The sequence below is a fragment of the Schistocerca nitens genome, chromosome 9, assembly GCF_023898315.1.
Source record: "Schistocerca nitens isolate TAMUIC-IGC-003100 chromosome 9, iqSchNite1.1, whole genome shotgun sequence".
Taxonomy (NCBI): domain Eukaryota; kingdom Metazoa; phylum Arthropoda; class Insecta; order Orthoptera; family Acrididae; genus Schistocerca; species Schistocerca nitens.
Genome location: NC_064622.1, coordinates 3,861,696 through 3,875,466, shown reverse-complemented (window position 1 = coordinate 3,875,466; position 13,771 = coordinate 3,861,696). Strand labels below are relative to the sequence as shown.

At 44.6% G+C, this 13,771-nt stretch overlaps 1 protein-coding gene across 1 annotated transcript in view; it reads right to left on the bottom strand.

Moving 5' to 3' along the window:
• Positions 1–13,771, bottom strand: part of LOC126203462 (4-pyridoxate dehydrogenase-like) — a 65,092-nt gene that overhangs the window by 30,761 nt on the left and 20,560 nt on the right. Inside the window, exon 4 of the mRNA XM_049937779.1 lies at positions 6,327–6,431. Within this exon, the coding sequence (XP_049793736.1) occupies positions 6,327–6,431 (105 nt within the window). The remainder of the gene's footprint in view (positions 1–6,326; positions 6,432–13,771) is intronic.

Here is a 13,771-nt window from a genome sequence, read left to right as displayed (position 1 = left end):
TCTATTTGGATTTAAATCATTTTCCACGTGGCTAGCAGTGTCGTTACCATTGTGGACGGGCATAGGGTTCAAGCGTCGTCCCCGACCATGACAGCGCTTGTCCGAGGCTTCATTAGTTCTGTCCTGAACCAAATAATCACACTAGAAGGGGGGTTAGCCCTATTAGTGGTTTGTTCTTTTCGTCGCCTTTTACAACTGGCAGAACATACCGGAGGCCTATTCTTTTCTCGGGCCTCCACGGGTTTTATTATTATTATTCTAAGAATCCGATCTGAAAGGTCCTTTAAAATGTTCTTAATGTCTTTATCGTTTCGAAGATACAGAGTTTCAAAATTATCTTACTTGTATACGTCAAATACGCACGTAAAGACCAATGTAAGGCGAAAACGTAGTTTATAAAATCGCGTAGCATGGAGAGATATGACGTAAAGTGTCTCCGCTATCATCACAAGGGCTCTGTGGACCTCTACTTGTAGTACCGAAGCACATACAAAATTTTTTGTGTTCGTAAAATCGGGTAGGTGTGTAAAATTAGTTTGTGTTATTTTACTTTTACGCAAGTAAACTATGTGATTTTAAGGACCAATAAAGTTCTTCTCATATGAGTCACCTGTCCTGTTGCAGCAGGGAAAAGGCGACCAGCGAAAAAATTCTCCTATCAGAGCATAAAAAATGTGAATGTGCCGCTTAAAAAACTCTGACAGAAAAGTGGGGCACCAACTGCTTCATTCTACCTTTCTCAGTATATTTGAAAATTTTCACAAAAAATTGGCATGCTGAGAGATAAGGAAGACAGCAACATTCGCAGAGAGACGGAAAAAGTAATAAATATTGAAACATAGCACACAATGGTTACGTAATAGAAAACAATGGAGACAATTGCAGTGTCAGAGAAAGAGGGGAACACGGTGGCAGCGGAACGTAGTTGACAGTGATATAACAGTGCTAGGAAAACAGTGAGGGAGACAGTGCATGCCAGGGGGAGGGGGGGGGGGATGCGCAACCAACATCCGAACTCCTATAGGAATCCGAAATCTGTGAGTAGTGGGTTCATGGGCGGTGGTCGGTGCGGTGCGACTAGAGGGAAGTTGGGAATATGGGTCTGACGGGAAGTCTTTCCGGATGGCTGGGGCGGTTAAGGTAACCGTTCTAGAGAGACCGAACATCTGGGATCGATGACCGGTCCGGCACAAATTATCAACTGTCGCCGCTGCATAGCCAAAATGCCCTGTGCCACTGGAGGTCATTATTTCCTTTCTCTTTCCCATCCCGTTTCCTTTCCATTTGTTTCGCCGCATGTGTTCATGACTGCAGATAGCTAGAAGACACGACGAATTGCACGAGAGACTGTCTACCTGCTGAGTAAGAGGAGTTCTCGCATGACACGACTTCCAGTTTATAGAGAGGTGGCAGAGGATTGTAATTAGCCGGAAATTATTTTTTTAACTTAGGCCACAGTAGGTCGGGAGTTTCAGATGTGGTTGTTGTGGAAGTCATGGGAGGCGTGTTACATTGTCTTCTTGCTTACTACATCAAACTTAAAAATTCTGCTGTGTGAGTGGGGGCGTTATATTCAAAGTTTGTCTCCACTGCTGACAATAATACCTGTACCAATGAACGGGCACGGTAGCCAAAATTGGTTTCATAGTTCTTATCAGGCAGTGTAACGCAGAACCCACTGAAGACCATCTTGCTACAGCCCAAACTGAGACAGAAGCTGAGTCACAAGCCACAGTACTGTGATCTTCTGCCGGTGTTCTCTGTAAACACACGCTGTAATACGTGGACAGTCTAGAAGTCGACTCGGCAGACCACATTACATAGGTACTTCGTCCAGTCATCATCATCTTCTTTCGGCAGAGATGCCACAAATGACCATTATCTTACTTTACAGAACAGGCAAGTCTCCAAACACCACGTTCTGTGAAGAGTCGTGGACGTCCAACCACTTAGCTCCTAGTGGTAGTTTCTCTGTTCTTCTACCTCTTTCCGTAGTTGCTTACGACAGTAGCACGCGGACATTCGACCAGCTTCGCCGTTTTCGAGATACTCGTTCACAGCCCCTGCCTAATAATAATTTTCCCTTTGTCAAAGTAGTTTTTCTGAATGGATTTCCCCATTTGCAACGTATGTCTTCGCTAGAGCGATCCTGCCTCCATGTCTGCTCCGCTTACGTACTTAAGTTACCACGTTACGCGGTCGGAACTCCACCAAACGGAATCCAGTTCGCGGCGAGCAGTTGTTGTAATTTTTTAGCTTGTCGGTGTCCATCGACACAGCGGTTATATAATTGAAAGTTTATTCCAAATGTGGATTCGAACCCGGATTTCCTGCTTTTTGCGAGCATTTGTGTTTAACTTAGTCCGTTTCAGCACGTTTCCAGATTTGCCTCAAACGTTTATAAGCACAGATGTTTTCCCTAGTTCCATAGATTCTCTCACGGAGTAGCAGCACTGGCGAAACGGATTTGGTGGATCGCGGTTCACCCTACTGCAAGAGGTAAATATTAATTAAATTCATTGAAACGAAATGGTTGGATTCATGGGAGGTGAAGTCAGTGAAGAACAAATGACATGAAACGATATCAGCAAAAACCGGTCAGAAATGATGGATCCGCAATTTAATGGAGGACATATCATTGTAGTAGCGAATCGAACTGATGTGTACCAGTTGCGTCATGATAATCCATTATCCCGATTCTTTACCCCTCCCGCCCCCCACCCTGTGGTCCTATTAAGTAAACATACCCCGCAGGAGAGCCTCGTACTCTAGTGTCCACCTTGCGGATATCCATGCTAGAGGAATTTGGTATTGGCGAATTGAAAACATCCATGTCTTTCAGAGAGCTATCGCGGTACCGACTGTTGATTTTTTTTGTATTGTTTGATTCTAGTTAATTTCAGCAGTCTCACTGCAATAAAGAAAAAATCCACAATGGATAAAAGTCTTATTCTTGCTTTGACACGCACGAGTTAGGCTTCTGACAGATGCGGTCTAAGATTCGAATATACAATTCCTTTTTTCGGGGGAGGTGGAGGGTGGGAAATGGATGCGATTTAATTAATAATGCTGTTAATGAAGCCTCCCTGCGTCGTTAGTACGAATGCTATTTATGTAAACATAACGCATATTTTAAGGGTTTATTTGTTCTGTGGGAGGTGACATCTGTTACTTCCGTATTTTCCCGTGCCCCTCCCCCCCCTCCCCCCCCCCGCCCCAAAAAACAAAAGCTTTCGCATTTTAATGTGATCTTGCTAATAAACCGAAAGGGTATTGTGCGAAAAACAACGTAGAGAGAGTGCGTCTTTAAGACGACATAGTGTGATAACAACGCAGTCTCTGTCGTTATCCGTCTACGAGGAAAACTGAAAGGCAAGTACAAACGTTCGAAAAGCACTGCTTCATCTGGTTTATAAGTGGAAGGTAACAAGTATTTTTAAATACGGGAAAAAAGGCACATGAGAAAGCAACGCTTACACCCTAAAGAAGTAACATTATTTAGTGACTGTGTAGAAGGGTGCTTCACTGTTGCTCATTTTTTTCTTTCTTCCACATCGGTGATCAGGTGATCTGTTGAAGGAAGGAAGGAGAAAAAAGAAAAGGAAAGAAACGGATGAGGCGAAGAGGAAGGAACAAATATGACATTTGGTGCACCTGCGTCGCGGCGGAGTCGGTCGTCCGCGTTTTTGTTAACGCTATCGTTCAGTCCACCTGCCTCGATAAGATACTTGTTCAATGTCCCTTCACTCGGTGCTGGCAGATACGTGCTAGGCAGTGTAAAGCAGCGTTGATGAAACCACTACCTAATACCTCCCACATAGAGGCCGCGTAACTCGAGTTGAAAGTCAATTCCTGAAAGTTCATGATTAAAAAATTGGGCGTTCGGCATCTCCAGTCTACATGCACAAAAGCGTTGAAAATTACATTAACTCTGCTTTTTATTCATATTGAAACACATGAAATGGCTATCAAGTCCGTATTTAATATGATAAAACGTTATCATCCAAAGTTCACTGCCTTTATAACAAATATTCATTCGAAAAGCAGCCAGAATTTTAGTAAGTCCGACCCGACTAATTTTCACCTTCTACCAGTCACAGACCCACAACTATTCGCGAGTTAAACTTTCGGTCGTTTCAGTGGTCTTCTTCGTAAGAGGTGCTCTCCAAACTATTCCGTACAGAGCACGAAACACGCCATGCGGAGATGTTACTACGATCAGAAAGTTCACACGCTCATCTCTCTCAAACTATTTAACCTAGAAACACCACACTTTCTTTAAAATGTTCGTAACTCCAGTCGCTTCAGTCACGATATGCTCGAACCGAAGTTAGCTCACTATTTCTTCACCTTACAGATTATTTTTTAAGGAGCGATCTAACATCGTGTTATTCGTAGACCGGCTAGCAAGCGGCTCCTCTCGACGTACTCTCCTCTTTTCGGGCGGGAACAGCTCAATTCTGATTGGCTGTTGTTCCAAACGACTAATCAGAACGTTCCTACCAGATCATTCTCGCGCCAAATCTTACCTTATCCAGTGACTAATTTGACTGTAATAATGTCAGCAGAACTTGAAATTCTTGTATTATGTTTAATCAGAATAAACCAAGTGCGAAATATTCTTCAAATTGATAAATATACTTATTCCGGTTCTAACTTCCATTCTGGCTGCTTTTATACAAAAGCAAGCACACACCGACATACGTCACCTGAATAGTGGTTGCAACATAAATTTGCCACGGTTCGTTAGTACAAGGTTTTACGTAAAATGTAATATTAAATTTTAATGTATGTCCCACATAATCATTATCACGCGCTCACGTGGCAAAATATAATCAAATAATAATTTTGACCGAGTTTTTGTATTATGTAATGCACTGTGACTAAAGTTTTAGAAAGAAAATTGTAATTAATTGGTTTTTATGCACTAAAAAAAAATGAAATGACCGTATGGCATTGTTGGCCGGGAGGCTCCATGAAGGGAAGTTTGGCCGCCGTATTGCAAGTCCTTTTTAGTTGACGCCACTTCAGCGACTTGCGAGTCAATGATGATGAAATAGACAACACCCAGTCATCACGAGGCAGAGAAAATCCCTGACCCCACCGGGAATCGAACCCGGGACCCCATGCGCGGGAAGCGAGAACGCTACCGCAAGACCACGAGCTGTGGACTTTACGCACTGGTATCTTTGGAATGGCTTCAAATGATAATGAAAGTCAATCTGATGTTGTTCCTAACTTGGTAAAAAAAAAAAACTAGCGTAGGTTTTAGGACTTTTAGGTAATTGTCTTTATCTCCAGAAATATAATAAATAAAAATCTGAAATTTCGACAGCATCATTCCATCAATAACAAAAGGCTGTGTACCAGATTTGAACAAAATCGGATAATACCTAATATGGATTATCTAGATTCGTAGAGGGTATCAATCTTCGTGTCGACTGAATGTTACGCTATGCAGTTCTCCGGACAGGCAACGTCAGCTGTGCTGTGAACAAAAAAAAAAAAGGCCATCCTGCAGCCACTGTACTAGACGGCTGTGTGCCTTACTGCAACGAATGTTATCTCGTAATAAGTTGCTGCGCTACACACTGTATTAATGATATACTAGCCTAATATCAATTTTTACAGAAATTGCACTCAATGTTCCTTGAAAGCGTGCTTTTTTCGGTGGGCCCTCAGTTTATCTTTTTTGTTTACAACAACTTCGTAAGGTAAATGACAAAACCAACTGTGTATGTTACCTGGTATGTTCTACAGAGAGACCAGTCTGTAAGTTGCAGGTATTGTATTGTATTGTATGTTAACCGGGGACCTAGAAACGACGGAGAGGCTCCGTCCCCGCCGCAGCCGCAGTGGTCCTCAACCCCACGACGACTACCGCAGTCCACTTCATCCCTCCGCCGCCCCACACCGCACCCAGGGTTATTGTGCGGTTCGGCCCCCGGTGGACCCCTCAGGGAACGTCTCACACCAGACGAGTGTAACCCCTATGTTTGTGTGGTAGAGTAATGGTGGTGTACGCGTACGTGGAGAACTTGTTTGCGCAGCAATCGCCTACATAGTGTAACTGAGGCGGAATAAGGGGAACCAACCCGCATTCGCCGAGGCAGACGGAAAACCGCCAAAAAACCATCCACAGACTGGCCGGTTCACCGGCCGGGCGGATTCGTGTCGGGGACCAGGAGCCCCTTCCCGCCCGGAAAGCCGTGCGTTAGACCGCACGGCCAACAGGGCGGGGCAACTTGCAGGTACTGCAATGATGCTGTGACCAAAAGGTGAGTGTAATGAGACAGGAGGGAGGCTGGTGTGAGTGTGCGGCTTACCTTGGTGACGAGAGAGCGCTTGCTCACGTGCAGGTTGGGGCGGTGCCTGGCCGGCAGCAGGTAGGCTCTGGACGTGCTGCACCTCGTGCCGTCGCGGGTGGTGCCCTGCACACGTGACAGGTGATGAGTGGCGGAGAGGCGCTGGAACTCGTGGTCACTTGTCAGAGAGATGAGTAAAAGAGAGGCAAATGTAGATAAATAAATAACAAGTGGACTAGCATAGTACAGAGAAGGTTTTGTTCACACCTCACCCACCCACCCTCCTGCCGGCCGCTTATATTAATGAAACTATTGTGCAGTGTCTTAACTGTCACGTGTGTTACGCTACGTCTGTGCAAAAGTCCCGCCCTGTCGATGTACGCCGTGACAAAAGTCACGGGATACCTCCTAATATCGTGTCACACCTCCGTAGTGCAACAACTCGACACGGCGTGGACTCCGAAAGTGGTTGGACGTCCCCTGCAGAAATATTCAGCCGTGTTGCTTGTATAGCCGTCCGTAACTGCGGAAGTGTTGCCAGTACGAGGGTTTGTGCGCGAACCGACCTCTCGACTGCGTCCCATAAATGTTCGATGGGATTCACGTAGGGTGATCTGGATGGCCAAATCATTGATTCCAGTTGTTCAGAAAGTTCTTCAAGCCATTCGCGAAGCGTTGTCGCCCCGTGACATGGCGCATTGCCATCCATAAAAAATTCCGTCGTTGTTTGGCAAAATCATGAATGGCTGTAAGTGGTCTCCAAGTAGCCGAACACGACCAGTACCCACTTCATTCCATTTAAATGCAGCCCACACCATTAATGAGACCAGCCTGTACGGTGTCTTGTAGACAACTTGCGTACATGCGTGCGTCACACTCGAACCTCACCTTCAGCTGTTACGAACTGGAACCGAAACTCGTCTGACCAGGCCACGGTCTTCCAGTGTCTAGGACTAACTGCTATGGTCACGAACCCAGGGCAGGATACGTTCGTCGTATATCCTCTCATTGATTGCTGCGGTTATTTCGCGCAGTGTTGCTTGTGTTTAGTACTGACAACTCTACCGAAACTCCGCTGCTCCCGGTCGTTAAGTGAAGGCTGTCGGCCATTGCTTTTCCCGTGGTGGGAGGTAATGCCTCAAATCTCGGCGCTCTCTTGACGCTATGCATCTCCGAATACTGAATTCCTTAACGATGTCGGAAATTGAATGTCCCTTGCGTCTTGCTCCAGTTACCATTCCGTGTTGAAAGTCTGTCAGTTCACGCCGTGCGGCCACAATCGCATCGGAAACCTTCTCACTTGCATTACCTGAGTACAAATAGCAATTCCTCCAGTGTACCACTCTTTTACACCTTGCGTACGCGATAATACCGCCATCTGTCTGCGTGTATATCGCTCTTGCACGACTCTTGTCACCTCAGTATCCTCCGCAGAATGTAAGAGTCGATGCCTACAAAGAGGTATCTAATTCTCTACTTAAAGCATGCTGCAAATGTAAAAGGGGAAATTCAACAATACGTAAGCGCGCCCATCCCTAGCTACTCGCGAGGGATAATTTGATGCTGCGTTGTCCCTTTTTCTTTCACCTTTCTTCATTTATTCTGGCTGTCGCAGAAGCGGTGTCTTAAGTTACATTATTAAACATGGTTCTTTCCTGTTACGGTTTTAAAATAACTTATTTTTTATTTATTTTTGCTGAAATTTCCAGTATTACCACTCATCATTAGGCAGAAGTCTCAAATATGAATATACACATTGGCCTAAATATAGCCCCTAGTCCAAGCATCAGCGGCTATATGAATCCAGTAAATAAACATTAAATTGACTGCTGTAACGGAAACATTTATGTTAAATAATTTTACGAAGCCTGTGGACCGACACTACTGCAAATTATTAGTTTCCCTGCGTCGTTCGAAAGAACAGACACCACTTACTCGTATAACTAACTGAAGCGGTTGGGTTTACATGAAGAGTGCTGGCATAAGAAGGTACTGGCAGACGCGTATCGCGGATGACCAGGTACTGCAAACTGTGGGAAGCGAGCAGACATGGGCGCAGAAACTCCTCTGGAGGACGTGAGGGTTCCGGGGCAGATAACTTTAATCTCGGATGAAAAATACTAATGTGACTATAACAGATAACGCTGTTCATTAGGAGCTCACAAATAAATTTACTCAGTCTCTGTCCGTTTTCCAGTTCCGCACTTCGATAAAACTTTTACTCATTGTCTGTAGACAAAGTGGTAGTCGACCAAAGAACTAAATCCATCTTTCCAAGGATTGTGATAGGGACAACATTTAAACGTGGTAGAGGGTGTCGTAAAAAAAGTTATAATGTTTCCGCTGACCGTTCGCTATTTTGTTCTGGACACTGAAAAATGCTTTTGGATGAAAATTTCGTTGATCACTATTGCCACTGTATTGGCAGTAAGCAGTTACAAAACAATATCACGCTGTACACATTCATTCGAAAGTGCTGTTATTAATTATTTCGCGTGGGTTATGTCGGAAGATATACATTTACTACACTTTTGATTGTAGGTAAAGTGCTTTATCGTATTTTGTCACATATTGTGGTACAAAAATAAAAAAATGATTATAAGAAAGAATAAAAACAAGCGAGACGCCACACTGGAGAAGACTTGGGCTCCCATTCGGGAAGCCGAGAATTCCGATTCCTGCCGGTTCATCCATTTTTAGGTTTTCAGTGGTTCCACTGTATCAGTTAAGGCTTATGCGGCGATCATTACATTCATAAGAACACGGTAGATTCCGCTCTCCAGTGCTTGTTCTATCCTAGTTTGTGTTCTATCTCGAATGACTTTCGTCGATACGACGGTAAATCCTAATTATTGATCCTTTTGATAATAATGATACACTCCTGGAAATTGAAATAAGAACACCGTGAATTCATTGTCCCAGGAAGGGGAAACTTTATTGACACATTCCTGGGGTCAGATACATCACATGATCACACTGACAGAACCACAGGCACATAGACACAGGCAACAGAGCATGCACAATGTCGGCACTAGTACAGTGTATACCCACCTTTCGCAGCAATGCAGGCTGCTATTCTCCCATGGAGACGATGGTAGAGATGCTGGATGTAGTCCTCTGGAACGGCTTGCCATGCCATTTCCACCTGGCGCCTCAGTTGGACCAGCGTTCGTGCTGGACGTGCAGACCGCGTGAGACGACGCTTCATCCAGTCCCAAACATGCTCAATGGGGGCCAGATCCGGAGATCTTGCTGGCCAGGGTAGTTGACTTACACCTTCTAGAGCACGTTGGGTGGAACGGGATACATGCGGACGTGCATTGTCCTGTTGGAACAGCAAGTTCCCTTGCCGGTCTAGGAATGGTAGAACGATGGGTTCGATGACGGTTTGGATGTACCGTGCACTATTCAGTGTCCCCTCGACGATCACCAGTGGTGTACGGCCAGTGTAGGAGATCGCTCCCCACACCATGATGCCGGGTGTTGGCCCTGTGTGCCTCGGTCGTATGCAGTCATGATTGTGGCGCTCACCTGCACGGCGCCAAACACGCATACGACCATCATTGGCACCAAGGCAGAAGCGACTCTCATCGCTGAAGACGACACGTCTCCATTCGTCCCTCCATTCACGCCTGTCGCGACACCACTGGAGGCGGGCTGCACGATGTTGGGGCGTGAGCGGAAGACGGCCTAACGGTGTGCGGGACCGTAGCCCAGCTTCATGGAGACGGTTGCGAATGGTCCTCGCCGATACCCCAGGAGCAACAGTGTCCCTAATTTGCTGGGAAGTGGCGGTGCGGTCCCCTACGGCACTGGGTAGGATCCTACGGTCTTGGCGTGCATCCGTGCGTCGCTGCGGTCCGGTCCCAGGTCGACGGGCACGTGCACCTTCCGCCGACCACTGGCGACAACATCGATGTACTGTGGAGACCTCACGCCCCACGTGTTGAGCAATTCGGCGGTACGTCCACCCGGCCTCCCGCATGCCCACTATACGCCCTCGCTCAAAGTCCGTCAACTGCACATACGGTTCACGTCCACGCTGTCGCGGCATACTACCAGTGTTAAAGACTGCGATGGAGCTCCATATGCCACGGCAAACTGGCTGACACTGACGGCGGCGGTGCACAAATGCTGCGCAGCTAGCGCCATTCGACGGCCAACACCGCGGTTCCTGGTGTGTCCGCTGTGCCGTGCGTGTGATCATTGCTTGTACAGCCCTCTCGCAGTGTCCGGAGCAAGTATGGTGGGTCTGACACACCGGTGTCAATGTGTTCTTTTTTCCATTTCCAGGAGTGTATTGTTATTGTTATTGCTTTACCTACATCGTTGTTTAGTTAGGAAGCGGTTCAATCAGCATTTTGAGAAGGAGATAAAATTTCGTAAGCAGTTATTGAGTTCAGACATGAAAGTCGATTGTCTTGCAAACAAACTACTCTTGGTGACGCCTGACATTAGGAATGTAGAAAGCGATCTTTATGTAGTTTGTTGAACTTTAATTTGCTTTACAAAAGTTTTTAATACCCAGATCGCATTTACGTAAGAAGATTAAAATTTCATGACTGACTAGTTTCGTATATTCGCGTAGGCTCCGCGACCAGAGCCAGTCGACATGAAAGTGGGTGTGGTACCGCGTCATACTGTATAAAACTACTGGTGGAGAAAAACCAACGTTCTGGCCACGGTTGCTGCAGCCTTCTTCTGGGTATCGACATTATTATTATTTTCAATTCTGCTGATTCAAATAAAATACCTAATGGGATGAGGAAGAGGATTTACCCCTTCAATAATAATTATATCTACACTATTAGTGAAGATAGGAGCTGCACCATTCCATTTCTGATTCCCAGAAGTTACAGGTGCATCAAGCTGAAATAACTGCTTAACACTAATAACATAACAAAAAGAATTGCGCTGTAACCGTGGCCGAATCGTTGGTTTTTCTGCAGCAGTAGTTTTATACAGTATGACGCGCTACCATGTCCATAGATTCGTCACAGCAATTTTCAGATCTCTGAAGAAGCAAAATGCCGAAAATCGCATTACGAAGAAACATCATTATAAAGTGATATTAAAAGTATAATTTTTCAAGAAAACACAGAATACAAAGATAAAGAGACGTATATAAAAAATTATGTGAACGTGAACAGAATTGACTGTACAGAGTTACACTGACAAAAAGTTTAATGCTTTTAGTATAACGTGCCATGGTCATATTGAGTGCAGGTTAAACGCTAACTGATATACCAGTAATAAACATCGAACAGGGGGGGGGGGGGGGGTGCACTTGTGTAGAAGGCAACATGAATAGGAAATGTAATTCTAACAACAACAACAACAGAGGTTAGCCTGGCTGGACTACACAAAACAGCAAATGGCTTACCGTAATTTTGTCCACACCGGATAATCTTCAAAATTTTGTTCAAAATGTGTGTGAAATCTTACGGGACTTAACTGCTAAGGTCATCAGTCCCTAAGCTTACACACTACTTAATCTAAATTATCCTAAGGACAAACACACACACCCATGCCCGAGTGAGGACTCGAACCTCCGCCGGGACCAGCCGCACAGTCCATGACTGCAGCGCCTTTCAAAATTTTAAAATGACTGAAGGGAACGTCATGACTTGGCTATCAAACCATCTTTCGTAGTAAAAACGGTGTGGCACTGTAGTCGAGTGTCATGCGCGTAGACATAAATTTTTATGCGCGGCTTTTTTACCTACGTTGTTATGTATTGCCGTTCCTTCCAGATTATTAGCTTTCAGCTTCATATTTCGTGCTTTCTTCAAAGATTTCTACTTTAAAGATTTCTACTTTGAAGATTACTTTATAAAGAGGTTTTTCTAAGGCTATTATCTGTATTTTGCTTCTTTACGGATCTGAAGACGATTGTTACTATAGTTCAATTCTTTTATCTTGGCGGTTCGCGCATGCTCGCCCAGACGCGGGAGATAGCTGTGTTGCCAGTTGTATGCGCCAAGAGAAGCAGCGCCATAGTACAGTATAGTTCGCAAACTTAACGTTTAGGGGGGAGCGCGCAGTTTATGAAGTATAGCCACCACGGCCGCATTAACCCTTTTGCTGCTACAGAGACGTGTTCCCCTTGTCATCACTGCACTGCTCGCCTTTGCAGTCACATGGTGTTCCGACTGCTTTGACACACTTATCATTCGATTTCATAAAAACTATTTGGCCCAAAAATTTGATTTTTACACATCTTCTGGACTGATACCTTCCCCCCATAAATGACTTAATTTTGTTTCGATGTTCAACACAGTTATTGTGCAGCATTAGATATAGTAAACCATTGCACGAAATTGTGAAGAGTTTGCAGAGGTAAAAGTCCATAGCGTATATTTTCCATATGGTCGATTTTAGTTGCCACTAGAAATTTCAAAAAATTACATTCAAACTAATAAAATTCATGAAGTAAGACACTTCGATATTGTTTTTAAATAAAGAAAATGCTAAGCACCGAACAAGGTTTGAACTCGGAACCTTTCCCTTAGCAGCCACACACTTTAACCATTACGCTAATGCAGCTCGTTAATCAATACATCTCCCAGAGGACTCTAAAATGTCACACAAAATACCGACAAACACTTGGTATGATTATGAATTACTCACGCTTCGTCACAGTACAATAGGAAATAACAATTACCGCTGTTCTTTATTGCGAAAAAGCGGCTAGTGAGAATGATACAAACACCTTTCCTAGCTATCGCCTGAATTCGGAGGCTTATTGCTTGTTTGGTCTAATTAATTAATAGAATATGAAGCAATTGGTATAAAGAATGCTTTTTCCAAACTTTCTATAAAAGAAAGTCTGCTATCAAGACACTGCTTTTGTTCAATTACTTTATTTATGATTGAACATTTCTAAAACTGAAGACACTCGTCCATGCTCTGCATTGCAGTCGAGCTCTGGCAACGTCGTTCTCTGTTCATTGGCTGACTGTGTTTTGTGACGTCAGATGCGCAGAACGAACATAAACTCGGCCGCCGTCATAAATGACGCGCACTTTAGCAACCGAAATTAGGTAGTCATCATATTTTAATCTTCTTATGGGAGTGTGATTTAAAAATACTTTTGTAAAGAAATTTTAAATTTTCCAAAACATATTACTCTGTTTGATAGCCACATTTCAGTGCGGCTAACGAACGTGGCAGCTATACTGAGCTGCCATTGCTTGTAGCATCGGCATTAGGGAAATAAACACGCTTAACTTAAACGCAGATATTTGTTCATCTTGAGGTAAAACTATCGTCTGCCTGAAGGCCGATTTGGACAGAGCGCTGCTTTAGTCGGCGTGGTTCTATTGGAGATAATGTGCTGTTTTCCCCACTGAGTAACTTCCGCAGCCAGTCACAGCCAAAGTTGGAAGTGTAAGTGGCGGGAAATAGTCGTAGGACCGACTGGGGATGCAACGCCAAGTCGTCTGGGTTTGTAATCGGATATACAC